Source organism: Podarcis vaucheri (genome assembly GCF_965113315.1).
Source record: "Podarcis vaucheri genome assembly, chromosome: 7".
NCBI lineage: Eukaryota > Metazoa > Chordata > Lepidosauria > Squamata > Lacertidae > Podarcis > Podarcis vaucheri.
The window spans coordinates 42783880-42811155 of record NC_138765.1 but is presented as its reverse complement, the minus strand read 5'-3'; the positions used below and the strand labels follow the sequence as shown (position 1 = coordinate 42811155).

The following is a 27276-nucleotide window of genomic DNA, read 5'->3' as shown; positions in this document are numbered from 1 at the left end:
TTCAAAACCTCCCAAGGCACTTCAAAAGATAAATGTTCTTCCCTTGGCGAAAGTATTAAAGAAATTCACATTCTCGCTAGCCAAACGTGACAGATATAAATTACCACTGAGTGGTTGGGATTTTTTTGTGCTAAAGCCACTGGTTTTTTCCACCAAGAAGCTCAGTTCTGTGACTTGTATAAGTTACGCACATTAAATTTAAATAAATCAAATGCTTCTCTGTGGGGAAACATTTATGCTCAAACCAAATCCTCAGCCAGCTTGGGATGGGGGTTGGTGGGGTGTCGGGCTCCTCTCTCACAGGCTCAGCCCTTATTTCATTAGCATATTGCTCAGGTAAACATGAGACTGGCTCTAAAATAACAAGGCCACCTTCTCTCTTTCCTGCAGGCATCTCCAGAGTCCTGCTTGCAAAAGCTTCCAGCATGTGAAAGTGGATACGCTCACCCAACCGGAAGCAGTGTCCAGTGTGTCGGTGCCAGGTACAGATCCAGAATGTGATATATAGGAGGGAGGAGAATGTACTGGGAGTAGTTTCTCTGGTGAGCAGTTCTGTGTCTGCAACTCAGAGCAGAATGCCAATTCAGTGGGGGACTAAGCTGCTGCCTCCTGGGTTGGGGGAAGAGCCACCCTTCTAAAACGACCTTCCCTTTTAAAAACATGTAGCATGAAACTTTTAAAACACAACACCACCAAGCCGTATTGGTGTTCCCATTCCTGTTGTTTTATCCCAACAGACTGTGATGCTAGCCTGATTCAGCAACTCTTAGGTTTCATGTTAAGTCAACATATGAAGGGGGACAGAAGGAGTGAGCACACTCAGATCTGCTTCTCCTTCTCTCCCACGAGAGGGGAGCCTGCTCCATTCCCATAGGGACCCAGGGTTGCACATCACATGGGGAACCTACAGGAGAACAGCAAGCTGCCCACTGCAGATGGTCAACCTCCCGGTCTCTTCTCTCCAAAAGGGAGGCAAGCCTCTCTCTAGTCTTCCTACGCCCCTTTTGTGTAGGGAACCTAGAAAGCGGCCTTAGGTTTCCCCAAGCTCAGAATTGTCTACATCGACTTTGAACCTGGGACCTTTTGTATGCAAAGCAAAGACTCTACCACTGAGCAGCTTGCCACGTGTGATGATATAACACAGCAGATGAACCCCTGAGTGGAGTTACTGCCTCGCATTAAATGCCACAATCTCCACTCCAAGCCAACCACTTGCCAACCAGGTTTTCAACACTGCAATGTAGCACCAGATTGCAGTTCTTGGCTGGTGGTACAGTGGTGCCTCGCAAGACGAAATTAATTCGTTCCGCAAGTTTTTTCTTCTTGCGAGTTTTTCGTCTTGCGATGCACGGTTTCCCATAGGAATGCATTGAAAATCAATTAATGCGTTCCTATGGAAACCGCCTTCAGACCAGGTCCGGGGACAGTCTGTCCCCCGACCTCTTCTGAAGGCTGGGGGGGGGGAACAAGGGCTTTTCTTCCCACCCCCAGCATTTTAAAAAACCCCGGGACAGCGGAGGACTTCTCCGCTGTCCGGGGCGATTTAAAAGCCCCTGGGAAGGCAGGCAGGGGGGACAAAGACTTTTGCCCCCCGCCCGCCTTCAGAAGAGGAGTCTTTGCTCCCCACCGCCTGCCTTCCAAAGTTGTCCGGGACAGCGGAGAAACGTGCTGCCTTTGTCCGCTCTCCCGGGAAGGCAGGCAGGGGGGAGCAAAGACTTTCGCCCCCCGCCCGCCTTCAGAAGAGGTCCTGGAGCAAAGCCTTTCGGCCCCCGCTGGCCTTCCTGGACCTCTTCTGAAGGCCGGAGGGGGGGAAAGGTTTTGCTCCCCACCACCACCATTTAAAAGAGGTCCCCGGAGATTTCCCTATGGGCTTTCTTCTTGCGAAGCAAGCCCATAGGGAAATTCGTCTTGCGAAGCGCCTCCAAAACAGAAAACCCTTTCGTCTTGCGGGTTTTCCGTCTTGCGAGGCATTTGTCTTGCGGGGTACCACTGTACATTGCAGTGTTGAGGAACAAGCTGTGTTGGCCCTGCGAGGCGCTGGGAGGAAGAGGCAGCAGCGGAGACAGCCCTGTGGACAGAGCCTGTCATGGCTCCCTCTCTACCTGAGCCTCAGTGGAACTGTTTAATGAAGCCCCAAACTCACCTCCGGCTCACACACCGGGGGGGGAGGGGCTTCATTGAACTGCTCCACTGAGGCTCGGGCAACTGCATGCCCTTCAGCAGAGCAGTTGAAAGAAGCTACCTGCCCACACTGAAGGAGGAGCATGCTGCTTTGGTCCAGGTACATTACCAATGCAGGTTGTTCCTCCCTCTGCAAGGGCCAGAGAGAGATAGGAGCAGCAGCAGTTTCACCCGAGTGAAGCCGCCATCATGCTGTGGCCCTCATACTGGTCCTTGGCACAGGCCTGCCACTCACTAACACAAAGGAATGCCTTCTGTGAGTCAGATAAGGAAGGACGTATAAAATAAAAAGTCCATTAACACAAGTAGAGTTTTGTTTTGTTTTGTTTCGTCACAAATATAAAACCTCTTCCCCCCCCCCTTTGCAGCTGCTTGGTGCACCCTCAACCAAGACTGATCAGGGAAGGCTGGCATTGTTCCCTCTTCACCAGGCACTCTTGGAAGTTTCCGCTGTTTTGCAGAGAACAAAACTCCTGTCTTTTCTAACGACTTTGTTAACAGGTGTTGTCTTTCTCCCTCCCTCCCCCCCCCCATGCCCTCCCAAAAACATTTCTACCTGGAACTGTTATTTACTTGCTTGCTATCTGAAGTGAAGGAAAAACAAAACAAGCCAAAACCAAAAGCCTAACTTCTGACCCTGCCAGGCACACATTTCCCCTTCGGAGCTCAAAGTTCTCTGCCATTTATTGCAGCCACCACTCTGCAAGGTACTGCTATCAGCAGTATACAACTGCTGTTAAAGGATGTTGATAAATTGAAAGTTTCTCTTGTATGCCACTTTCATGCATGGGCTGTGTTTTCAAACTAATGCCCCGTTCAGTAAATTGAACAGAAGGAAGCCGCTCTAGAAAAGCAGAGAGTATTGGGGGGGGGGGGATTGCCAAAAGGGAAGAGGATGCCCATCGCTTCCCTTATTAACTGTTTACTTCCTGTGACCCTGACCGCCTGGTAGTTTCCCCCCTTAAGCCAGGCACATTTTTATTCTTGAAGCCAAATGGGGGGAAAGGGGTGTGGGGAGAGTTCAGCAACTCCTGCAGAAATTGCCCCACATGCACCTTACAGCTAGTTCTGCACTTGGCATGAGGGGAGGCAGAAATCAACCGGAGGTGAGAAAAATGGCCATTTCTGCAAAGGAATTCTCTCTGCCTCCCAGTACCACAGATCCAACACACCAGATTGTTCCCCACTTGCACAACAGTCAGCAAACTAGTGACAACAGCATTGGTGGGGCCTTTGCACAAAGAATTGAAATATCTTTTCCTCCATGAAAAATTGAGAGGTTTGGGTTTTTTACCATGGGAAGATGCCTCAGACTGAGTCAGGCGTCAGCCTAGCTCAGCATTGCTTACACTGGCTGGCAGCAGCTTTCTGGGGTTTCAGGCAAGATTCATCCCCAGAATTATGTGGAAGGGATGGGGTTCCTTCTGCATGCCCAAGCAGGTGTTCTACAACTGAGCTTCAGTTCTCCACACAAATACTTAGTCATATCACTAACCCAAACACTAAAATAGTCCAAATATGACAGCAATACCACTTCTGGAAAAAAGACAAACAAGAGAAACTGAAACCTACTGATAAGGAAAAAAATAACCTCAGAAAAAACTGCCTTGCACATAAATGTCCTTACCGACAGGGTTTCTGGATGGCAAAGGGAAAATGTTCTGGCATTTTCTCAGAAGATCCAGCTGGGCTGATGGAGCTGTAATTCAGGACACCTGGAGGGTACCAGAATGGGGAAGGCGGGTCTCTATATAGCCTAAGTAGCATCTGTTTTATAGCACTAATAGCCATCATGGCTTCCCACAGAATTTTGGGAACCATAGTGTGGTGGTGGTGCCAAGATTTATTCTGCCAGATGTTCTTGGCATAAGCCCACCCAAGACAAGCTAGCATATCCAGGGTGCAAGGAAATGATTGAAATACATATGGAAGACCCATAAAGTTCCCTTTCATTTCAGATTTTTCCCTATCCCCATCCTTTTGGTTTTCCCTCTGTTGCCTTCACTTTAATGCCAGTGCATGAATAATAAAAAAGCCTCAATGTACTTAGATTTATTTTTATTTTTAGCTGTAAGTAGCTGCACCGAGTTACTTCACTAACTTAAACATACTTCTTTTCTTTTTTCAAAGAACCATTTCTAACCGGGATTGAAGCAGGCAAAATTCAAATAAATAATAAAATCTTCAGGAAGCAAGCTTACTTATCTTCACTTTTGACTATAACCTTTGATAGTTTACATGTACCGTTTTAGAAATAAGATTATTATATAGCTCTAAAGTGTAGCACACTGCAGGATGTCAGTATTAGCCAACATATAAGCAATTTTACTATTATATACATCTATTATGCGCTATTGTATATGACTTAAGTGCAGATAACCAAATAAAATTTAAGAGATAAAAAATTGCATTCTGCGTAGAACCCTCATTGTTTTCACCTGCCCTTAAGACCACACGTCATTTCAGACTGGGGAGCCCATCTAGCCTATGCAACAGAGGGCAGTCCTCTGTTTGAAAGGCCAACTGATCCAAGACCTGTTTAAAGATAAAGAACCCTAAAGATGGAAAAGGTGGGGGATCTCTGCAGTTTTCATCAACAGTCCACACCTGGGCAGGTCAGTCTTCCCCACTATGGTTAGGCAGGAAGAACCAGCTGCACAAATGTAAGATGGGAACAGCTGAGTTGCCAGCAATATGTGTTCTAGAAGTCTTAGTAGACCACAAGCTTAACATGAGTCAACAGTGTGATGCAGCAGCAAAAAAAAAAAGCTAATGCTATTCTAGGCTGCATCAACAAAAGTATAGTGTCCAGATCAAGGGAAGTAATAGTCTCGCTCTATTCTGCCTTGGTTAGACCACACCTGGAATACTGTGTCCAGCTCTGGGCACCATAATCTAAGGAGGCTATTGACAAGAGGAGGGCAACGGATCCTTATGAGGAACAAATATCTAAAGGGCTGTCACATGAAAGATGGGGCAAGCTTGTTCTCCTGTTCCAGAGGGTAGGACCCAACACAATGGATTCAAGTTACAAGAAAGGAGATTCCAATGGTTAGCCATTGTGAGAACAGTTTGCTAGCTAAGATTGTCCTCTATCCAATCCAGCTAGTCTCTTCTAATGTTTTTAAGTATATATAGCATGGCAACAGTTGCCATGGTTTGCAGGGAGGAAAGCAAATGAGCCGACAAGGGAGAGGAACTCAGTATGGATGGGGTCTGTACTACAGAAGGAACAACAACTTTGAGCTCCAAGATGCCTTGGCTGGCCCTGGACCCTGCTGCATGTACATGGAGAAGGAAACCATGGTGACTTTTAATGCTCTACCCATCTGAAAGTGTGTAGCATAGTGAGAGGGAAATACATTAAGTGCCCCAAGCTTCGGGGGTGAGTTTTTAGATTCACATTTGAGATGCAAAGCCAGCCTTTGCTCCAATGGCGCAATGTTTGGGATTCATCCTCAATTTCAGGCCTTTGTTTGGCAAGACCAATCCTAACATTAAAAAGATACAAGTCTCCTTTGCCTGTAGAAGCAGAAGTTAGCAGTTCCTTTCTGCAGGATAAGACATCAAAGCCTAAAAGGGGCAGGAGAGCCTCTTCTAGACAGGTTTACAAAAAATGGCCAATTTTTTACTTTAAAACTTCTGGTACCTGGTTTGGACCAGGGTGGCAGAACCTGGACCATCTAAGGCAGTGGAGCCACTTGAAGGATCATGTACAAAACCAGCTCCCACAGCTGCCAACTATACTGCACTGACTCCACCCATGTCATCTTCCTTGGCTCAGCAACAAAGGACTAATAAACATGTTCTGAGGTCTCTTGCAGCAGTGTATAAAATGGCGCAGCTCAACAACCTGGCATTCTAGCACCTATACATTGGTGATATATTTTAAGCATGCACACTAAGTGAAAACAATGCTCCTGACAGTTACTGAAAAATAAACAAATAGCAATCCCCGTTTCACACATCCACACAACTTTTGGATGCTATCCTAATAGATAAATTTCTTTCCCAGAGCCTCATTTTTTCCAGAGCCTCATTTAGGGGGTGTGGGTTGGGGAAAACCCTAGAAATTCTAAGCCCTTTTAAGAACATTCCTGTGAGGAGGAGGAGTGAAATGGAGAGCAGAAGCAGCAGAATGTCTTTTATGGAAAGCTTAATGTTTTCTCAAGAGTCCTCTGTACTTCGCATACATCTAAAGTAACTTTGGGCGACGAGCAGCTTTGGGAGAAATCCAACAGCTTTCTGTGGTTTGAACTATCACTGAAAATCTGCACTACAACAGACACCCAAGGAGCTTTTGCTTGAGAAAACGGGTCCTATCCAACAGTCCGCAGGGGGAGAGGAGGGGGCATTCAATGTACAGAAAAGCACAACCAACACATACCTATATTAGATAGCGAAAAAGTGGCTATTATTGAAATTATGGCCAGCTGGTAAAAGCTGCATAGTACTTGCCCATATCACTTGGAAATACGCATCAGGCTGTGCAAGTATCAAGACAGTCTCTGTTTGCCACCATCTGCTACAGTCGCAACTGCCTCCACCGGTCGGCTAGACTTTGTATAACAGTTCCATGAGAGCGATCGTCGTGCTTTGTCCAAAGATGAAGGCTCCACAAAGGACGGTGACAATTCCCCATGTAATTAAGCAAGACCTGCCAAAGGGCGGGAGGGGAAAAAATGCCAAGCTGTGTTACCTTTGTCACAGTCATAGAAATAACTGCCGGCAAAAAGCCAGTTATGATGGGCAGGCCACAGCAGGGCCTATGAATTTTGGGGAGTCCCGCATGGCACACAGTGCGTCAGCTTTGCTCTCCAATTCCCATCAGCCCCAACCAGCATCCCCAAAGATGGGAGCTAAAGTCTAAAGCTCTGCCGGGTGCAGACTGGGGATGCCTGCCCTTGGCCACAACCAGCTCATATTCATAGAATCATAGCAAGCAAAGGGGGCTGGGAAGGCACAGACATACTTGGTCCTTGGCTTGATAGGCTCCATCTCCACTGCACACACCAAACAGAGTCCTGCAACACAAGAGAAATCACTTTGCATTTGTTATCACTAATAATAATTGCAATCAATCATAATTATTAATAATTGAGAGTCAGTGTGGTGAAGTGGGTCTGGGAGCCAGGAAGCTCTAACTGGTTGACCCTGGATCATAACCTACCTCACAGGTAGGATGTGGGAGGAGGATGGGGAGAACTGTGTGAGCTCCTTGGAAGAAAAGGTCGGATATAAATGCAATAAATACCTAAAATACTGTAGACTGCTCCGATCACTGTGCATTGAAGGGCAGAATAGAAATTAGATAAAACAAAATGGATGTTTATTTTGCATTTAACCAAATTTCTATTTAACCAAATCCTCTTTATCTTCCGAATATTCCTCTCTAAGGCAGCTTAACCATGTCTGGTTCCCAGGGTTGAAATACGGAATGTGACATTGACAGCTTTAACAACGCCATCTAGTCATTGCCAAATGCTCCTCAGCTTGATTTAGCGTATGGGTCAGCAAGATGGGCTATTTTCCAAAAACAGCAGCCAGTTCTCTCCCTCCAAAGAAAAAGAAGAAGAAAGCAGGGGCAAGTCAAATTCCAGAAATTCAGATCCCCCTCACAGCATCACTGACATGAGCAGTCATGAAGCATCTAGTTTCCAGCTTGTCTTTCCTAATGACTCATGAGACCTGGCAAACTACATTTCCCAGGCTCCTTGACATGGAGTTCAAATCTAAGCCAGATAAGAACTTCAGGAGCACTGCAAACTGAATGGAAAGTATTATAAGTTGAACAAGTCTGCATTCCCTTCAGATGTGAAGGAGATAAGTAACTGTACAACCTTGAGGAGACATCTGAAAGCAGCCCTGTATAGGGAAGTTGTTTAATGTTTTATTATATTTTCATGTAGGAAGCTGCTCAGAGTGGCAAAATTATATTATGATTATTCCAATACCAGGTAAACACAAACTTTTGCAACTTCACTTCTTCTCTTTCTTTTGAAGTACATGCTCACCCAAACTTCTAGTCCTTACTGCTGCCAATAAATTACTACAAATGCCAATTCCAAATGAAGCCACAGAAGAATTGAGAGGAAGGGAAGAGAGTCAGGGGGAGAAGAGGGCTCTAGTAGGAACTGCAGTGACCAAGACCTCATACATGACCACACCTTTCCTCCATGATTAGCAGAAGCAGTTTCCCATTATTATTATTTTTAAAGCTGGTGTGCAACGGTGTTTAGCTTGCTGTTTACATAAGCAGTCAAATTTAGCTTCTTCTGGTAGAAAATCTGGGTTGCTGTGAAACAGAACTTTGATCAGTTTCCTTCTCAAGTACAAAGCTCTGGTCAAAACCTTTCGTTGTGATAATCAAGGCACCAAAAAAGAAATCTCACTTGAAAAAGAAGTTTGCTTCTAGGAAGACTGCTTGATAATTAAATCCATCACTGAGGACTTTGCCAGGAGGACAAGGAGGAGGCGGCAAAAAAGCAAAAACTTTCATCAACCCACAAACTTTTTCTAGATGATTAGGATTGGGGAGGAGAAAAATCAATTTCCCTGAGAAAAATGGAGGATAGTTGGCCAAGAGCAATGGTGACACCAATTCTTGGAGTCTCAGGTGAACAAGTGGGGAGTTTGCTGCTGCATTCAAGACCTACTTGCAAGCTTTTCACCGAACTTCAGTTGGCCACGGTGAGAACAGGATGCCAGATGATGGACCTTTGGTCTGATCCAGCTTGCCTCTTTTTGGGGGGCTAAAAGATCAGCCATTGTTATGCAGATCCCTCACCCTCTCCTACCTCAGAGAGCACACAACATGATCATACCTGGAAAAATGAAGATGAAAAATGCGCTGATGCCCCCAATGACACTGATGACGTCACTGATGTCCGGCACAAAGAGAGCAATGACCAGCGTGACCACAACCCAGGCAGTAGTGAGAGTGACCCGCATCCACTTCTCGTAAGGCTCAGTTGTCAGGAGGTAGCTGTGCTTGGAACTCAGGCAGACGTCCTGTAGGACTGACCTAGCATAGACATATGGGCAATTACAAACAACAACAACAACAACAACAACAACAACAACAACAAGATTCTACTTTATGGAAGTGGCTGGTTCAGTTGGTAGAAGAGGGGGAACTTCCCCCAGATTGGAAAGGGCCATGGTTCAGTGGCAGAGCATCTGTTTGGGATGCAGAAGGTCCCAAGTTCAATCCCAAGCAACTCCAGGAAGTTTCCACCTGAAACCCTAGAAAACTGCTACCAGTCAGTGTAGACAATTCTGAGATTGATGGACTGTGCTGAGCCAAGTGAACCAAAAGTGTGACCCAACATAAGGCAGCCTAAGGCTAAGTTCTACAGGAATGCACCTCCAGACATAGAATTTAAGAGGGATAATACATATTTGGAACAATGGACATGGCAAGGGAGTTGAATGTTGATCTATATGTTCCATGAGTATCTTTTCTTCTTTGTTGTAACACATGGAAATAAGACTACATTTATAATCACAGGAGAGGAGATAGCATTTATTCTGGTGGATTGCTTTTGACATGTGCATTTTCTGTTTACCTCTAAGTTCTGTATCTCTTAGGTTCCACCTCTGACAGTGTAATCCTACATATATATCTACTCAGAAATTAGCCCCAATGAGTACAGTGGGACTTATTCCCAAGCCAAGTATGTATAGGATATATAGGACTGAGGTTGCAATCCTAAACTGATTCGCCAGGGAGTAAATTCCATTAAATTCGGGAGGAATACCTTCCAAGTAGACATGGTTAGGATTGTGCAGTAATTTACTATATGTGTTTTTCTTTGGGAATAAGGGGTTGCTGTATTTATCAAAATGTAATTTAGTTCAAATGGGTGGGAGCAAGAAAAATGGGTGTGGCTTGAGGAGGAAAGGGAGGGGCCAAGCAGGCAGCCCTGAACTTTGGGCTCCTCAGAAGCAAGGAAGGATATAAAATGGAATAAAATACCATTAATTTAAGCCATAAATGGTTTTGGCGCAACAGGTTGGATTTCATTCTAAAGCATTCCAAAGCTGTATTATAAATATGGTTATGCTTGAGAAAAATGAGCCTGTTCCCAGAGGAAATCAGGCTATGCTTCTGACCAGAGGAGCGACACACAATGACAGTCCTCATTAAGCAGAACAGCATTTCCGTCAGGGTCAAAACATAGGAAAAGCAACACTTCTGCTCCTTACCTTCCCAAGAGGAGGACAATGGGGTAGATGGTGATTATGGAGATGCCAAACAACAGCCGAGCTACAATGACCAGCACATCATTTCCTGGGTAGGACATCAGGATGTCAGCAGCAACATCAGCACCAAATGTCAAATAGCCATAGAGCCCTACACAGAGGAGCAGAGGATTGTGCTCTTTGGGTGTGGTAAGGAGAGCGAAATACACTGCAGACCATGCTACACCCTCTCACCAACACACACCCCCAACTCAAAAATGACTGAACCAGCAACCTTCATAGTAGGCTAACCTGGGCCCCTCCAGATGTTGCCCAAGTATGTCTCCTGCCACCCCTGACTATTGGGGCAGGTGAGAGTTGGAATCCCACAGCATCTGGAGGGCCACCTCTGCTGTGCAGCAAGGAGGAGGAAAAGATGGAAAATTGATTGATTGGTTTAAATTGCCGTATTTTTCGCTCTATAACACGCACCCGACCATAACACGCACGTAGTTTTTAGAGGAGGAAAACAAGAAAAAAAATATTCTAAACGAAACAGTGGATGTATGATTTTTGTGGTTCATGCTATGGCCACAGACATGTGATCTGATGGTGAGTTTGGAGTAGCCCAGTGCAAAAATCCTGAGGATCCATGTGGATCCATGCTTTGTAACCACGTTTTTGCACCACTGCGGCCCCAGGCAACAGTGGGTGCGTGATTTTTTGGGTGCAAGATGTAGCCATGGACATGCTATATGATCTGATGGTGAATTTGGGGTGACCCAGTGCAAAAATCCTGAGGATCCATGCTTTGTAACCATGTTTTAAGTGGGGAGGGAAGGAAAAGCACTCAAGGGACAAGGAGCATGCGTGGGGTGGGTGGAGAAGGATGCTGCTAATAATGAAGAAGAGGGGTATAAGGGGAGAAGGCTCCTCTCCTCTTCCACTTTGCTCCTTTAAAGCAAGCAGGCTCTGCTTTTCTCCCTCCTCTCCGCTCATCCCCGGCTTAGGGAGCTGAAAAACTTTGCTGCTATTTAGCGAGCTGAGTGGGGAGGAGAGGGGGACAGAGAGCCTGCTTGCTTTAAAGGAGCCAACCGGACAGGAGCCACTTACACTCGTGTTAGCGGCTCCTCTCCTCTCCCGCTTTGCTCCTTTAAAGAAGCAGGCTCTCTGTCCCTCTCTCCTCCCCACTCCGCGGCTCTTCTCCCGCTTTGCTGTTTCAAAGCGAGCCACGGAGGAGGGAAGGAAGGGGAACCATGGATCCTCTGCTCATGACTGCAGCAGATCCCCCCCCCCGCCACCCGTAGGCATTCCCTCCATAACACGCACAGACATTTCCCCTTACTTTCTAGGAGGAAAAAAGTGAGTGTTATGGTGCAAAAAATATGGTATTTATATGCTGCTTTTGGGCCCGAAAGCCCCCCCCCAAAAAAAAACACCCCAGAGAATGTGATGTTAATACAAAGGGGGGGGGAATACAGCAAAACCAAATCAATATGTCAAGCATAGAACCAAACGTAAAGAACAAACCATCTACAGGGTCATGCACCTGCCAGAAATTCCTAAGGGGAAGGGAAGTCATCTATTGGACACTAATTTATAAAGAAGCAGGAAGAAAGCAACTTATCTAAACTAACACACTGGGGGGGGGAGAGAATCCTGCCCTCCCCCCCTCAATGTTGTCACTCTTGGATCTCAATCGAAACAACCAATTCTGTATATCATGTGTTTGCTATTAGCCCTGTGATCTCTTGACTCTAGATTAATTTGCCCGTCCTTGCTGAAGGACCTGCAGGAAGCTGGAAGGTTCTGTGAGCCCCTTCACACAATAAGAGAACAGAGTTAAGAGATGATAGATAGATAGATAGATAGATAGATAGATAGATAGATAGATAGATAGATAGATGGATAGATAGATAGATATAGATAGATAGATAGTGTTATGTACTGAGCTGAATCCTAGAACAATAGGATCCAGAATGCAGCAGTCTGATTGGTCCACAGGAGCCACCCAATCCAGCTCCTGGTAGAAGTGAATCAGTGACCTGATTAGTCTGCAGGAGCAGCCCGGAATTAGCCAATCACGCTGGGCCCATTGTGTAAATAATGTATATATAGCTAGACTTTTGGGGGAAGTTTCATTCATTGCTACTACAAGCTGAATAAAGAGCATGAAATTCACACTTGACTCCGAGTATATTTCACTGGTGACAAAGATGGGATCCCACTGAGCTGACCAGAAAGACTGGGGGAAATTTACAGAATATCTGAAAAATATATGTGATGCATAGACAACGCTTGTTGGTTTTGAAGAGGCTCTGTGAAATAGTAAGAAATACTGCAAAAAAAGAGAGTAAGAGGAAAAGGAGTGGGGAAAGGCAATATCATGTTTAGAAATGCGTCAATAAATAGAATTTTTTCGAAAGATTGACAAAGAAACTGAGGGAAGTCAAAAATTGAAGCATGAGTGTAAAATAATTTGTTGACTGTATAAAACTTGTTTGGAAAATGAATAAAAAATATTAAAAGAAAGAAAGAAAGTAGCCAGCCCTGGTAACTGGCCACTGCCCTCATTTTCCAACTTCTTCTATGATAACCTGTCACAAACAAACTTGAAAGCTTCATCACCTTGTTCACTGGCCAGACTCAGGAGAATCTGTCCATAAGCCTGGTGGTCCAGCAGATGTCATCATTCCTGCTCTGGGTGGGGGGGGGGACTTCCCAGATCTGTGCTACCTCTCACCTATGCCACTAAGGGCCCTAAACAAATTAGGATCTTGGTACAAAATGGGGTGCAGGTGGCGCTGTGGGTAAAACCTCAGCGCCTAGGACTTGCCAATCGTATGGTCGGCGGTTCAAATCCCCGCGGGGCGGGGTGAGCTCCCGTCGTTCGGTCCCAGCTCCTGCCCACCTAGCAGTTCGAAAGCACCCTTAAGTGCAAGTAGATAAATAGGGACCGCTTTATAGTGGGAAGGTAAATAGCATTTCTGTGTGCTGCGCTGGTGCTGGCTCGCCAGAGCAGCTTCGCCACGCTGGCCACGTGACCCGGAAGTGTCTGCGGACAGCGCTGGCTCCCGGCCTCTTAAGTGAGATGAGCGCACAACCCGAGTCGGACATGACTGGCCCGTATGGGCAGGGGTACCTTTACCTTTACCTTTACAAAAATGGTACCAAGAGATGGAGCAAGTAGAAATGAGCTTGCTTACCTGTCAGAGAATATATAAGCAAACAGAACAGCATGGACATGACAGACACCACAATCCAGTGGGAGAGCTTCTTATTACTCATGCTGCTGTAGATGGTGATGCACGCTTCGTGACACTGAAACAGAGAGCTGATGTTGGAGAAGGCTGGTACGCATTCTGCCTCCATTCCTGGAGTCCCAAAGCCATCACTGTCTGCTTGCTTCTCCCCTGCTCCATATCAGAACTGTTGATCTCGCCTACACCTGAGACAGTCTCCCACCTTAGGGGCCTTCCTAGAGTAATTGGTGTGGTGGATTAAGAATCCTCATGGGATTTGTTTGGTAAAATCCAAAGTTCCCATTGTCCACATAGACTGCTCCAGCTCAGAACCCATTGCGTTAAAGGGGGGGGGGCTATCAGATGTTTCTGGCCAATGTCCCACAATTGTCTCCTCCACTGATCAGCAGCGCTGTGCTTGGTTGTGATTTACACACCTCTTGTTTCAGGAAGTCAGGCAAAGGAGGACTCCCTTTTCTTTATTATATCAGAGGAGTTAAACCTGAATGTAGAATCTTGCATCATTTCAAGTGGAAACAAATAAAAATGTCTTGGAAGCCTATTTTAACAACAGGAGAGGGAGGAAACCAAGAAAAGAGGAGAAAAGGTTAAACTTCTTACCTGAAATCCAAAGCAGATTGTTGGGATAACACTGAACATTGAAGCCCAGGAAGAGACCCTGCAAATGTGAAAAAGGGTGTGTGTTAGCATCAGAGCTGGCCAACTCAGATGTCAACAGCCAACCAAGCAAGAGACCAGGAGCCTTACTCAGTACATATATGGCAGCTTCTTCTACTGAGTGAGGGCAGATTACAACCCCTACATGCCAATTCCTCCCCCAACACCACCTGTTGTTGTTGTAATAATTGGCATCCGACTGTCTCAAGAGCCAATGCAGTGTGCCTTTGAGGGTGAAGTCACACCGCACACCGCACTGAAGTGACCTCCCCATGGTGCAAGACTCCCCACTTGGCCTCACAATGTGGACCAAAGGAAAGCAGAGCAATACGTTTGGCACCAGCTTGGCTGCAGAAGTTGCCAGAAGGAGCTGTACAAGGCAAGATCCAACCATCTTAGGGACTCCACTCCGGATTTGTGTAGGGTTTTTACTCCTTAGCCTCCCCCCCCCCCTGCAAGGCAGCAGAGGTTTAAGATCAGTGTTTTCCTTCTCCTAGAGGTTGATGAGCCCCATCTGCCCTTTACTGTACTACAGTGGTACCTCGCAAGACGAACGCCTCGCAAGACGGAAAACCCGCTAGACGAAAGGGTTTTCCGTTTTGGAGGCACTTCGCAAGACAAATTTCCCTATGGGCTTGCTTCGCAAGACGACAGCCCATAGGGAAATATCCGCGACAGCGGGGAAGCGCAGCGCGTCTTCCCCACTGTCCTCGGACCTCCTCCGAAGCCGGGCGGTGGGGCGGGAACGCCTCCTCCCGCCGCCGCCGGGCTTCGGAACGCTGCTCCGAAGCCAGGCGGCGGGGCGGGAACACCTTCTGAAGGTGGGCGGGGGGCGAAAGTCTTTGTCCCCCCTGCCTGCCTCCCCAGGGGCTTTTAAATCGCCCTGGACAGCGGAGAAGTCCTCCGCTGTCCCGGGGCGATTTTAAAATGCCGCCCGCCAGCATTTTAAGATCGCCCGGGCAGCGGAGAAGTCCTCCGCTGTCCCGGGGTTTTTTAAAATGCTGGGGGTGGGAAGAAAAGCCAGGTCCCCGGACCTGGGCTGAAGGCGGTTTCCCTAGGAACGCATTAATTGATTTTCAATGCATTCCTATGGGAAACCGTGCATCGCAAGATGAAAAACTCGCAAGACGAAGAGACTTGCGGAACGAATTAATTTCGTCTTGCGAGGCACCACTGTACTCAAGATTACTCAGTTCTCAGTGGTCCCATGACATCAGGCCCTTTGTCCATCTGGACCAGTGTTGCCTCCAATGACTGGCAGCAGCTCTCTGCAGTTCCAGACAGGGGACTTGCCCAGCCTATGACCCAGGGCCACTGTGACATAGCTAGGGAATGTGCAACATTTGCCCACCTTTTGGTGCTTATATTCTTGGCAGGTGGAACTGGTTGCCTCTGCTGTATTCCTGCATTTTGTTCTGCTAGCGGTTATTACGGTCTCCATGTGCTGGTGACTCTAAGTTTATGTTGATGCTGGAGCGGATCTGACTGTGACAGACTCCCCCCTCAACAAAGATGCAATGTGACCGGTTTTAGCTGTTTAAAATTAGATACTCCCTGCCAGCAACACTTGGGAGGTTGGAGATTCTCTGCATGTGGCAGCATTTACTAATATTCAGCAGCAAGGACTTTAACATCAATTAAAGGGAAACCTGTGATCACTTATCCCTTAAACTGGTAATAAATTAAGGATGAGACACGTTGGAAACAAAACAAGTTTTATTTATGCACACTCAATGAGGGTTAACGCTTAGTGGTTACTCTGATCAGGCACAAATCTCTTTTACAGAAGCAATAAGGAACTTTACTTACGACTTACACATCAAATCTGTTTCTAAATAAACTGATTCCTCTTAGATCTATTAATCCAGTGAAACACTGGGATCTCTTCATTCTCTTGAAGGAAGCTATCTGGTTTGCCCTGCCTAGCAAACTCCTAACCACCCAGCTAATATTTTAGCCAAGCCCTTGCCCAGTCCAATCCAAGCCCAGTCTGAACACTATCTAAGTCCCAACTGCTAAACTAGCAGGTTCTAGATTTTAACTCCCCACTCTCCCCTGATTGCTGGACACTCTACCCAGTGCTAATTGGTTGCAAGGTGCTGGGGATGATCCAATGTCCATGTGTCACACTTTCCTAGTTGTAAACATTGTATTTTTTTGGTATTTTTTGTGATGTTGTTATTATAATGCAGCAAAACACTTAGAGACTTATTTGCAGTATGAAGAAGTACAGAGACTACCTACAGAAATGCATACCGTATTTTTCGCACCAGCCGCCTGAGGTGACGCGGGGCTATGGCAGGAGCCTCAATAGCCGTGCGTCACCTCTCCAGCTGGGAGAGCACTCGCGGGGCTAAAGCAGCCCCCCGCGACCCTCTCCCGGCTGGTGTGTGTGTGTGTGTGTGCACGCGCAAGTGAGAGAGAATGAGAATCTATTTTACACACTTCAGGGATATTGACATGGGCCATGTGCATAGGAGAATCAACAGCCAAGCTCCCTTGAGACTCTTAAGAGGTAAACAACTTCCTGCATTGCAGGAACTGGGTGGCCCTTGAGGTGCCTCCAAATCTATAATTCTATGAACTGAATTATGGCAGGTTCCAACATGACAGCATCTCAGTGGCACCTCCATGCAAGCCGATGGGGTGGATGAATCGTGCCCATGAGACAGATGTTTGATAATTCCACTACCAGCCCAACAGCCAGCCATGCCAACACTTACCCGGAGGAACGGCGATGTTCATGCTTGACAACGTAATCGGTTCTGAGGTAGTATTTTATTACAATGACAAGCATCAGGTAGCAGGCTGCCAAAGTACCAAGGATGCTGGAACACACAAACGGAAAAATTAAAAGACTTTGCCTCAAAGGAGCTCAATGCTCCCCTGCATTCAAAAGGGCACGGTATGGTATTTTACAGTAGGGATGTGGCAAATAGAAGCAAAAACAGCAAAACTGCATCCAGGCTAGAGATTCTAATTAGACGTTCCAGCAAATGAAAAGCTTTTATCCTGTGAACTAGAAGATGCTTACGCTGCCTGGGAAGGACATTCTACAAACAGGAGTCACCACTGGAAAGGTTCCTCACCTTGGTAACCACACGCCTCAATTCTGATGCTGGGGACACCTGTAGATAACACCTCATGACGTGCCTTAAAACAGGGAAGGGCAGCCATAGCTCAGTGGTAGAGCACCTGCCTTGCAGTGGGGAAGGTCACAGGTTCAATCCCCAGCATTTCCAGGTAGTTGGAGAGCCAACACCAGTCACTGCAGAGAGTGCGGAGCTAGATGGACCAAGGATCTGACTCTGTATAAGGCAGCTTGCTATGTTCCTAATGGTGAGGAACCAATGGCTCTCCAGACCTTGTTGGATTACATTTTCCTATCATGATAGCTGAGGCTGCTAGGGGTCGAACAAAATTATTGTTTAAAATGAGTTCCGAACAACTTAATATTTTTAAAAAGTCCTAAGTGGTGTGCAAACAATGCAGATCAGCACAAAGGCAAAAAAATATATATGGATTGAACAAGAATCCAGTGATACAGGGTACCTATCTGTGCAAAAGGATAGGTCTTTACAAGACATCTGAAGCACATAATTGATAATGGTTCACATACAGTATCTAGTTGGTCAGAGTGTTGGGCCAGGACCTGGGAGACCAGAGTTCACATCTCCACTCAGCAAGGGCGGTATCACGTGATTCGTCACGTGACATGTCACACGACTGCGCCCCCTCAATGTGGGAAGGAGGGCAAGTCGGTGCCCCTGCTGAGCCTTTGGGAGCAAGTTTGTTCACCATTTGGCCCAGTCTCCAGGCCACAGAGAGCACAAGAACAACAGAGCTCTTACCTTGTGTATTTCTGGAATCCAATTTCCCTTGGAATTGAGAGGGGAAAGATAACCAAGGCACACAAAGCAGACAAGGTGAAGCGATGGTCCGTGAACCAATGCTGACGAGAGATGCCACCACTCAAGGTTTCATTAGGGTAGAAAGAATCACACACTGGGGAGAAAGGAAACATAAGGAGGCAATGAGGCTTTTCTCGTTGTCTGGCTTCCAGGCGAGGCGTATTATGCAGCTACCAACAGTGGGCTGGGGGACTTCTCCATGGCGGTGCCATGTCTGTGGAATTCCTCAGGGGTGACTGGTGCCCATCAGGGCTGGTGGGATAGAAAGCAGGGAGTCCCAGAAGTAAGTAGGTGGAGCCAGAACTAATGACGTGCAAAAGCAACCAATTCAAGCTCTGCCTCCATCCACCTCCCTGCCAAGCTCTACAAGGGCAAGACTGAAACTAAGGGGGAGGAAGCTGGCAGGCAGGGCCATGCCCTGGACTCCTTTTAAGTAAGGAAGCAGGCAGGTGGGGGTTTGCGGAGAGCAGGCTGGAGTTGGTGGGGCAGCACTCTATTTTTCCTAATGGATTCCACTGGAATTCCCTCCCCTCTGGAGTACGTCAGGCCCCTGACTGATGAGTTTTCAGCACCAGCTTAAAACTTACCTGCTCACTCAGACACTTGCTGGCTATTAATTCATAGGTTAAGGGACGCGGGTGGCGCTGTGGGTTAAACCACAGAGCCTAGGACTTGCCAATCAGAAGGTAAGTAGTTTGAATCCCCGAGACGGAGTGAGCTCCCGTTGCTCGGTCCCTGCTCCTGCCAACCTAGCAGTTCGAAAGTATGTCAAAGTGCAAGTAGATAAATAGGTACCGCTCCAGCGGAAAGGTAAACGGCATTTCTGTGCACTGCTCTGGTTTGCCAGAAGTAGTTTAGTCATGCCGGCCACATGACCCAGAAGCTGTACGCCGGCTTCCTCGGCCAGTAAAGCGAGATGAGAGCCGCAACCCCAGAGTCGGCCATGACTGGACCTAATGGTCAGTGGTCCCTTTACCTTTACCTTTACTTCATAGGCTTGGTATGATGCATTAATGGCTTCCAGTGATTTTATCATATATTAATATGCCGATTGTGTTGTCATTAATTATGCACACAAACGGCACTGGTATTATTTACACAAAGAGCCACATAAAAAATATTATTAAAGGAGGAACAGCTGGGGATTTTAGAGGATGCTGAAAAGCTTCTGGGGTCAAAGAACTCACATTTTTCTAGCTGGTCTCCCACGACTCTAAGAAAGGCCACCGAGATCATGAACAGGTTCAGAATGAAGCAGACTTCGCAAAGCTTTCCAATGGCAGCCCCACAGATCTCTCTCACCACACCCTGGTACGTTGTCTGGGTGCTGATGGAGGCAGCATAACCCAGAATCACCAAGCCGCTAATCAGGAATATCAAGGAACCCTGCCAAAGGGAGAAACACCCAGAGACAAAGAGGAGAGAGCCGTGAGCCGTGAGCCTATAGAGGAGTAACAGGAGTAGCCATGATCAGGGTGAGCTCAATTAAGCAGCAAATTAGGCAACCTTCCTAGAATTAGAAGCTACCAGTGCCTACTAGCTACCATGCCCCTGTGCAACCTCCAGCGTGGGAGGCAGTGTGCCTCAGCATGCCAGTTGCCAGAATACCAACCTGGTGCCATCCAGGTATTTTGGGCATGCTGGTTGGGGCTGATGGGAGTTTTAGTCCAATGCATCTGGGGGAGGCTGGCCTAACATAGCAAGACGAAGCAAATGCCTCACATGGGTTTGTTTGCAACAGGACCATGAAGGTCAGAGATTAAGCCAGGGGTGATAAGAGGTACGTGTTTATAGAAAGATAAACCAAAATAAGCAATGACCCGGAGCGGTCCAGCAACATCATCATTTCATGGCCTCTGCAAACACTTACGTGTCCTTTCAAATCCATGGAGCTGGAGAAGGTTAGGAAAGGACAAATCCCTACAGTTCCGTCTCTCATGCCAGATTTCTAAATCAGTTTGCTGTTTCATTTTACTTTTTACTTGCAAATTATCAGCATTTTAGTGTGCATTTCTTCTAACATAGACATTTATGCAAGCAATATTCCCTAATAAAGAGTGTTTTTGTCTGTTATATTCAGTGGTATATTGGAGAAACTCAGCCAGATGGGTGGGGTATAAATAATAAATTGTTATAAATTATTATTATAATACACTTCCTTCACCCTGCGCGCACACACATGGAGAAGCTCATTGCTAAATTAAAAGATGTGCAAGTTTTGAAGCGGAAATGTAGTTTTGCAGGACAGGAACCCAACCAACTGTTTTAGATTTTATTATTATTACTGTTTCTGAATTTATACCCAACCTTTCTAGAAAAATACACAAGGTAGCTTATTTACACAACCGACACAGTAAAGAATAAGGTCAACGTACAACCTGAAAATGAAACAAAATGCAACCTAATATTAAAAAAAACCAAAGTAAGAAGCAAAATTAACAGCAGTTAAAACAAACAAGCAGCAGTTCCAAAAGTAGATCACTCAATGGAAGTTGGGAAGCCACATCCCTAGACAGGCTAGATACCAGCAAGGCAAGCAGAAACTGTCACACTAATTCAGAAATGTTGCACATCCAGACCGCAGTCCCAAGTCCTCCGAATAACGTGGGATTGCCATTGCCCTGCTTGTTGGCTTTTCAGAGAAATTTGGCAATTGTCAGAACAAACGGTGGACTAGATGGGTTTTTTACCTGATACAGAAAGGTTTTTCTGACATTGTCAAAACACATGCGAGAGCAGGAGAAAGGATTTTGCCCGCTTAAGAAGCAGCTATAATGGAAGACACAGGTGATAAGTGAACGAAAGAGCTTGTGGATGCCATCAACATCTCAAGTAGGGAGAGCCTCAGAGAACCCGACCATTGGTGCTAGCCCAGACATAGACTCACTAGCCAAGCTGTCCACTCTTGGTCCCAGCAGCAAAGCAGAAGTCCAAGTCTAAAATGGGGGAGAAATGCGGCAAACAGTGCGCAAACAAAAAAAAAGCTCTTTCAAAAATTTGCACTCCTCCGAATTCTGTGATGCAGTACTCTAACCAAGGCAATGCATACGAAAATGCATTGTATTAGGAAGAACTGCTTGCAATAATGAATGTATTAGGTGAGCAGAAATGTAGAAAACCGAATTTAAGATTGGAAAAAGGAGAAATAGAGGGGAACTGGCATTGACAAAATCATTCATCCCTAAGTCACAGCATATTTTGGAGTGTTAAAATCCATTAGTTGCACCAGGCATTTAAGTAAAGATACTATAATAAGTTTGCGTTTAATAAACTGTAGAAATAGAGTCAAGTACCAAATAGTTCGTTCCCCACCGCAATGCAAGACTTGGCTTGCAGCAGCCCCAAATCATACTGAAAATTCAGGGCTTGCTTTGTGCCAGTGATCACCAAAGAGAGTCCGTGAAGATTGAACTAGGACTAGGAAAACCCAGGTTCCAAGACCATGCTCACCCTTGAAGGTTACTGCATAACCCTGAGTCACTCTCTCCCTTACCTCAACTTCCCTCACAGGGTTGTTGTGAAGATAAAATGCAGAGCAGGGAGCCATATACAATGTTCTGTGTTCCTTGGGGGGGGGGAGTGGGACATAAATGAAACTAATAAATAAAGCTCATTTCCAGAATTCTGTTCCAGTTCCTTTTTTTCAATTCTGTAATGTAGGAATCAAAACTAGGAAACTGTTTTCCTGCCCCACCCCCCGCAAAAAAGAAGAGTACTGCGTGTATTTGCAGAAACCACTAGGAAATCATCTGCACATCAGGAATTGGGGAGAAATCCTATTCAATTCAAGTGTGAGTGCAAACCAACCTGATTCCCACTTTGAAAAACAGTAAGTGAACCAAAACACAGCATTGCTCCCAAATTCATGCTCCTCTGAATGTTGTGATGCAAGTTCTCCAACTAAATAAAGTGAGGTGGGGAATGTGTATTCGAGGAAGAAGCGTGCAAAATAATCCACATATCAGGGAAAACAACATGCAAAAATGCATAATATTCAGTCGCATACAAAAATATGCTGACAAATTTTCACAAAGACTTTTTAAAAAAATGTATGTGCAAACTGCTGCAGAAATGGGGTGTCCTGAATTTATGAGTAGAAAAATGAGAAACTGAAATTAATAGATTTCCCCATCCCTATCCACACATCATGGCTAGGAGGGGAGCCTTCCAAAGCAAAAGAAGGCAGTACTAGGTAGATTAGAAGTAAAATAAACTATTAAAAATGCAATGAGGCTTGCTTCCAAATCCACTTGGCTGGGACCAGACCCTCAAACCCTCCACCCACCTACCTATTCCAGCAGCCTGTCACTCTGCAAGAGATCTGGATGTCTTTCCTTTGGCACTTACCAGCTCCACAAGGACAGCCGGGGTGACTCCTCCAGCCTTATTGAACGCCCAGGGGAAATTCAAGAGCCCTGCTCCAAGGGCAGATTTCAGCATGATAAAGACAGCCCCAGCGGAGGAGAGATTGGGGCTACCTGACTCCAGAGTAGGCTTGGCTAACAGGGTGATGCTCTCTCTAGCCAACTCCTCCATATCTGAAAGAGAAGGAGGACCAGGGAGTAGTGGGGTTAGTCTCTTAAAGCTGGGCAAATCCAAGCTGACTTGCAACAGGTAACAGATTCCTCCGCTAATCTTTGGTGGGATCAATCCATTTATTTTTATTTTTTTGCTTTGTAAACTGACTAAATTTCAGAAGCATTAAGAGGAAGTAAGGAATAGAGTGCAAGTTTCTTGCCTCCCCCCCCCCCCGCAATCTTGGACTGAAGGAATGGCATGCGTTGTATATCAATGTTAAAAATGAGCCAAGCCGTGCTCAGGGCTATGTTTTCTTCCAGTGGCCGCTTAATGGAATTAGCAGGGCACCAAGAAAGTAGCAATGACGCTTGAGATTCTGCAGGGAGATGTTTTGCAAACAGAGTCCAACATAAGCAGTTGAAGGAGCAAGGAAGACTAGGACAGACATGTGCAACAGAGCAATGCAATGCCCTTGATTCACTGTGAAATTGTAAGCAAAGCTCGCAAATGCTCAGGGACACCTCCAGTTACAAACAAATTATGTAGCTAGTCTTTCATGAGCTTTACAATGTACCGTATTTTTCGCCCTATAGGACACACTTTTTCCCCTCCAAAAATGAAGGGGAAATGTGTGTGTGCGTCCTATGGGGCGAATGCAGGCTTTCCCGGGCTTCCTGCAGCTCTGTGCCACCCTCCGGATCCCGGCGCGGGGCTCTGGAGGGTGGCGCGGAGCTTCCTGTGCTCCAGGGCTTCTTGCAGCTCTGCGCCACCCTCCGGATCCCGGCGCGAAGCCGGCTCCCTAGGCTTGCAGATAGCAGGCTGTTCTGGGGGTTGGGGGAAGCTCGGGCTTCCCCCGCGCCTGCCCCGTGCCTGGGGAGGGGAAATTTTTTTTCCCTTTATCCCCCCCCCAAAAAAAATTAGGTGCGTCCTATGGGGCGAAAAATACGGTAAGTGTTATAGGTACAGCCAGGTTTCCCCCCCCCCCTTTTACAACCAAAAGGCTTTGTCAATTAATAGCCACACCCTCAAGGGGAATCCAGAAATGCAGGCAGCTGCATCAGTCGATTATTTATATGCATGCCCAGAGCAGCACTACAGTGGTACCTCAGGTTAAGAACTTAATTCGTTCGAGAGGTCCGTTCTTAACCTGAAACTGTTCTTAACCTGAAGCATCATTTTAGCTAATGGGGCCTCCCACTGCTGCCACACAATTTCTGTTCTCATCCTGAAGCAAAGTTCTTAACCTGAGGTACTATTAACCTGAGATGAGCGCTGCAACCCCAGAGTCGGTCACGACTGGACCTACCGGTAATGGTCAGGGGTCCCTTTACCTTTACCTTACATAGAAAAAACAACCCACCATATCTTTCTGGAAGACAGACTTAATGCAAAATAAACCAACTGCAAGAGAATGGAAAATATAAGACGGAAGAGCAAGTGAATGTTGGAAGAGGCTGAGGTGCATTTGTACATCCCTGATCTGGGCTGTATCACTTAGGCTTTGCTACTGCAAAAAAAAAAAAAAAAAAAAAAAGCCTCAGCGCCTAGGGCTTGCCGATCAAAAGGTCGGCGGTTCGAATCCCCGCGGCGGGGTGCGCTCCCGCTGCTCGGTCCCAGCGCCTGCCCACCTAGCAGTTCGAAAGCACCCCCGGGGGCAAGTAGATAAATAGGTACCGCTTACCAGCGGGAAGGTAAACGGCGTTCCGTGTGCGGCTCTGGCTCGCCAGAGCAGCGTTGTCACGCTGGCCACGTGACCCGGAAGTGTCTTCGGACAGCGCTGGCCCCCGGCCAATAGATGTGAGATGGGCGCACAAACCCCAGAGTCTGTCAAGACTGGCCCGTTTGGGCAGGGGTACCTTTACCTTTACCTTTACTGCAAGTGGAAGGAGGGCTCACAGGGCACATGGAAAAATAAAATTCTACACAGATCTGGCAGATCTGGTAAATGGCTAGGCCAAAACTCTTTTGTCCCTGTTGTACAAATGAAAAGGGATTATTTCATTCCACCACTCTATGCTTCCTCGTAAAGCAGATATTGCCATGATTTCCACATCCTCCCTATTCAAATATTTATTTCATTTATTTAGATGGTTTATTTGCCACCGTTTGCACAAGGCACAGAACCACTTACAACATGGCAACCATTCAAAGGCATCTTGCAATTATGCATAGGGCCCATTGTGTACTATACAGTGGTGCCTCGCAAGACGAAATTAATTCGTTCCCCAAGTTTTTTCTTCTTGCGAGTTTTTCGTCTTGCGATGCACGGTTTCCCATAGGAATGCATTGAAAATCAATTAATGCGTTCCTATGGAAACCGCCTTCAGACCAGGTCCGGGGACAGTCTGTCCCCCGACCTCTTCTGAAGGCTGGGGGGGGGGACAAGCCCCTGGGATGTAAAAGCCCCTGGGAATGTAAAAGCCCCTGGGAAAGCAGGCAGGGGGGACAAAGACTTTTGCCCCCCGCCCGCCTTCAGAAGAGGTCCTGGACAGCTTCTCCCCGCCGCCCCTTGCTTCAAAAGAGGTCTGGGGACAGCGGGGAAGACGCGCTGCGTTTCCCGCTGTCCCCGGACCTGGGGCTGCGGGGAGAAGATCGCTTCTTCCCCGCTGTCCCCGGACCTCTTTTGAAGCAAGGGGCTGCGGGGAGATCGCTTCTCCCCGCAGCCCCTTGCTTCAAAAGAGGTCCGGGGACAGCGAGAAGCGCTTCCCGCTGTCCCCGGACCTGGGGCTGCGGGGAGAAGATCGCTTCTCCCCGCCGCCCCTTGCTTCAAAAGAGGTCCGGGGACAGCGGGGAAGAAGCGCTGCGCTTCCCACTGTCCCCGACATCTTTTGAAGCAAGGGGCGGCGGGGAGAAGCGATCTCCCTGCCGCCCCTTGCTTCAAAAGAGTTCCGGGGCAGCGGGAAGCGCTTCCCGCTGTCCCCGGACCTGGGGCTGCGGGGAGAAGATCGCTTCTCCCCGCCGCCCCTTGCTTCAAAAGAGGTCCAGGGACAGCGGGGAAGACCCGCTGTCCCCGGAGCTTGCGGGGCAAGCTTCGTTTTGCGAAGCAAGCCCATAGGGAAATTCGTCTTGCAAGGCAACTCGAAAACGAAAAAACCTTTTGTTTTGCGAGTTTTTCGTCTCATGAGGTGTTCGTCTTGTGGGGTACCACTGTATTACAATAAAAACTAAAAGCTGTATTCAACCAACTTTTACTCTGAGTAGACCCATTAAAATTATTGACCATGACAGAAATTAATGGGCCTAAGTTAGTCATGACCATTCATTTCAATGGGTCTACTCAGATTCAACTCAAAAGTTTAAACCAAATCATAATAAAACAAGGCAACAGCATACAGTATATCTTGAAGGAGGAACTGGCAGTAATTCCATATTAATTTCATCTAGAATAAAAACAAACATGTTTTTGTCACAACTAGAGCAGCTTCTTCTCTTGAAGAGCATTTACCAACAGCTCAACCATCTTAATTCATTCTTCTATTTTCCAACCATGTGACCTTTTGATCTTGGTAAGCAGGATAAAGAGACTTTAATCAGCTGCTATAAGGAATTATTAATGGCTAATTGTGTCTGTCATCCCAATTATATATTTGCAACCTAAGGTGTTCCTGGCCATTTAAAGTGTCCTTTGCATCCTTCATCATTGTGAGCTGCCACAAAGGAATGTGGGCATAATTGGCTTGTATGATTTAGAAATTAGTCATTGGGCTGTAAAAGGTGCACTCAGCCAATGAGAAAGTCTCAGCGCGGACTGGCGCACTTTGATACAATTTTGTTCTGGTTTTTCAAAGGCTCGCTGGAACAGCCTCTAATCTTTCATTAGTGACACTGTGGAAAGATCCATCTGCCAATTAGCAGAGACTTGAAGAGAAGAGGGTGGCTTGCAATTCTCGCTCTAAATGAAAATGTCTCCTAGTAGTCAGAATCCCAACAAGGAGAGCAAACTAGTGCTCACTGGAGAAATCATAGTATTGTGAAGTTGGATGGGACCCAAACAATCATCTAATACCAACCTCCCGCAACACAGCAAACGGCTAAAAATCCAAGACACATGGCCACCCAACCTCTGTTTAAAAACTTCCAGTGAAGGAGAGCCCATCACCTTTCAAGGTTCCACCATTAGAAAATTATTTCTTTCCAATATTTAGTCAGGATCTCCTTTCTTTTAATTTGAGTGCATTATTTTCTGTCTTACTGTAGGTTTTGTTTCATGTTGAAAAATACCATTTTATTTTATGGTTTATTATTGTTTATGTTTTGAATTAGATATATATGGGGGCACCAAAGTATTTTAAGTGCTTAGGGCCTCTAGAGGTCTTAATCCAGCCCTGCACCCATCCACTGGATCAGTTCCTGAGAAACCTGTTTGTACATATGATGCATGCAGAAAACAGGCTTTGGCTGTACAGCCCATCAGCCAATGGGTAGGTGAATAATAATAATAATAGTAATAATAATAATAATAATAATAATAATAATAATAATAATAATAATTATTATTATTATTATTTATACCCCGCCCATCTGGCTGGGCCTCCCCAGCCACTCTGGGCGGCTTCCATAAA

The 27276-nt window shown here is 46.5% G+C and overlaps 2 protein-coding genes across 2 annotated transcripts in view; one reads left to right on the top strand and one right to left on the bottom strand.

Moving 5' to 3' along the window:
* Window positions 1-2712, top strand: part of NECAB2 (N-terminal EF-hand calcium binding protein 2) — a 146471-nt gene extending 143759 nt beyond the window's left edge. Inside the window, exons 12-13 of the mRNA XM_082232370.1 lie at window positions 391-482; window positions 2550-2712. Coding sequence (XP_082088496.1) covers window positions 391-482; window positions 2550-2578 — 121 coding nt within the window. The 3' untranslated portion in view covers window positions 2579-2712. The remainder of the gene's footprint in view (window positions 1-390; window positions 483-2549) is intronic.
* Window positions 2713-5468: 2756 nt separating this feature from the next.
* SLC38A8 (solute carrier family 38 member 8) overlaps window positions 5469-27276 on the bottom strand; it is a 28709-nt gene continuing 6901 nt past the window's right edge. Inside the window, exons 2-11 of the mRNA XM_082232363.1 lie at window positions 22544-22734; window positions 19384-19582; window positions 18137-18290; window positions 17009-17113; window positions 14229-14286; window positions 13572-13686; window positions 10390-10537; window positions 9006-9205; window positions 7154-7205; window positions 5469-6838 (exon numbers count right to left, since the gene is read on the bottom strand). Coding sequence (XP_082088489.1) covers window positions 6736-6838; window positions 7154-7205; window positions 9006-9205; window positions 10390-10537; window positions 13572-13686; window positions 14229-14286; window positions 17009-17113; window positions 18137-18290; window positions 19384-19582; window positions 22544-22734 — 1325 coding nt within the window. The 3' untranslated portion in view covers window positions 5469-6735. The remainder of the gene's footprint in view (window positions 6839-7153; window positions 7206-9005; window positions 9206-10389; window positions 10538-13571; window positions 13687-14228; window positions 14287-17008; window positions 17114-18136; window positions 18291-19383; window positions 19583-22543; window positions 22735-27276) is intronic.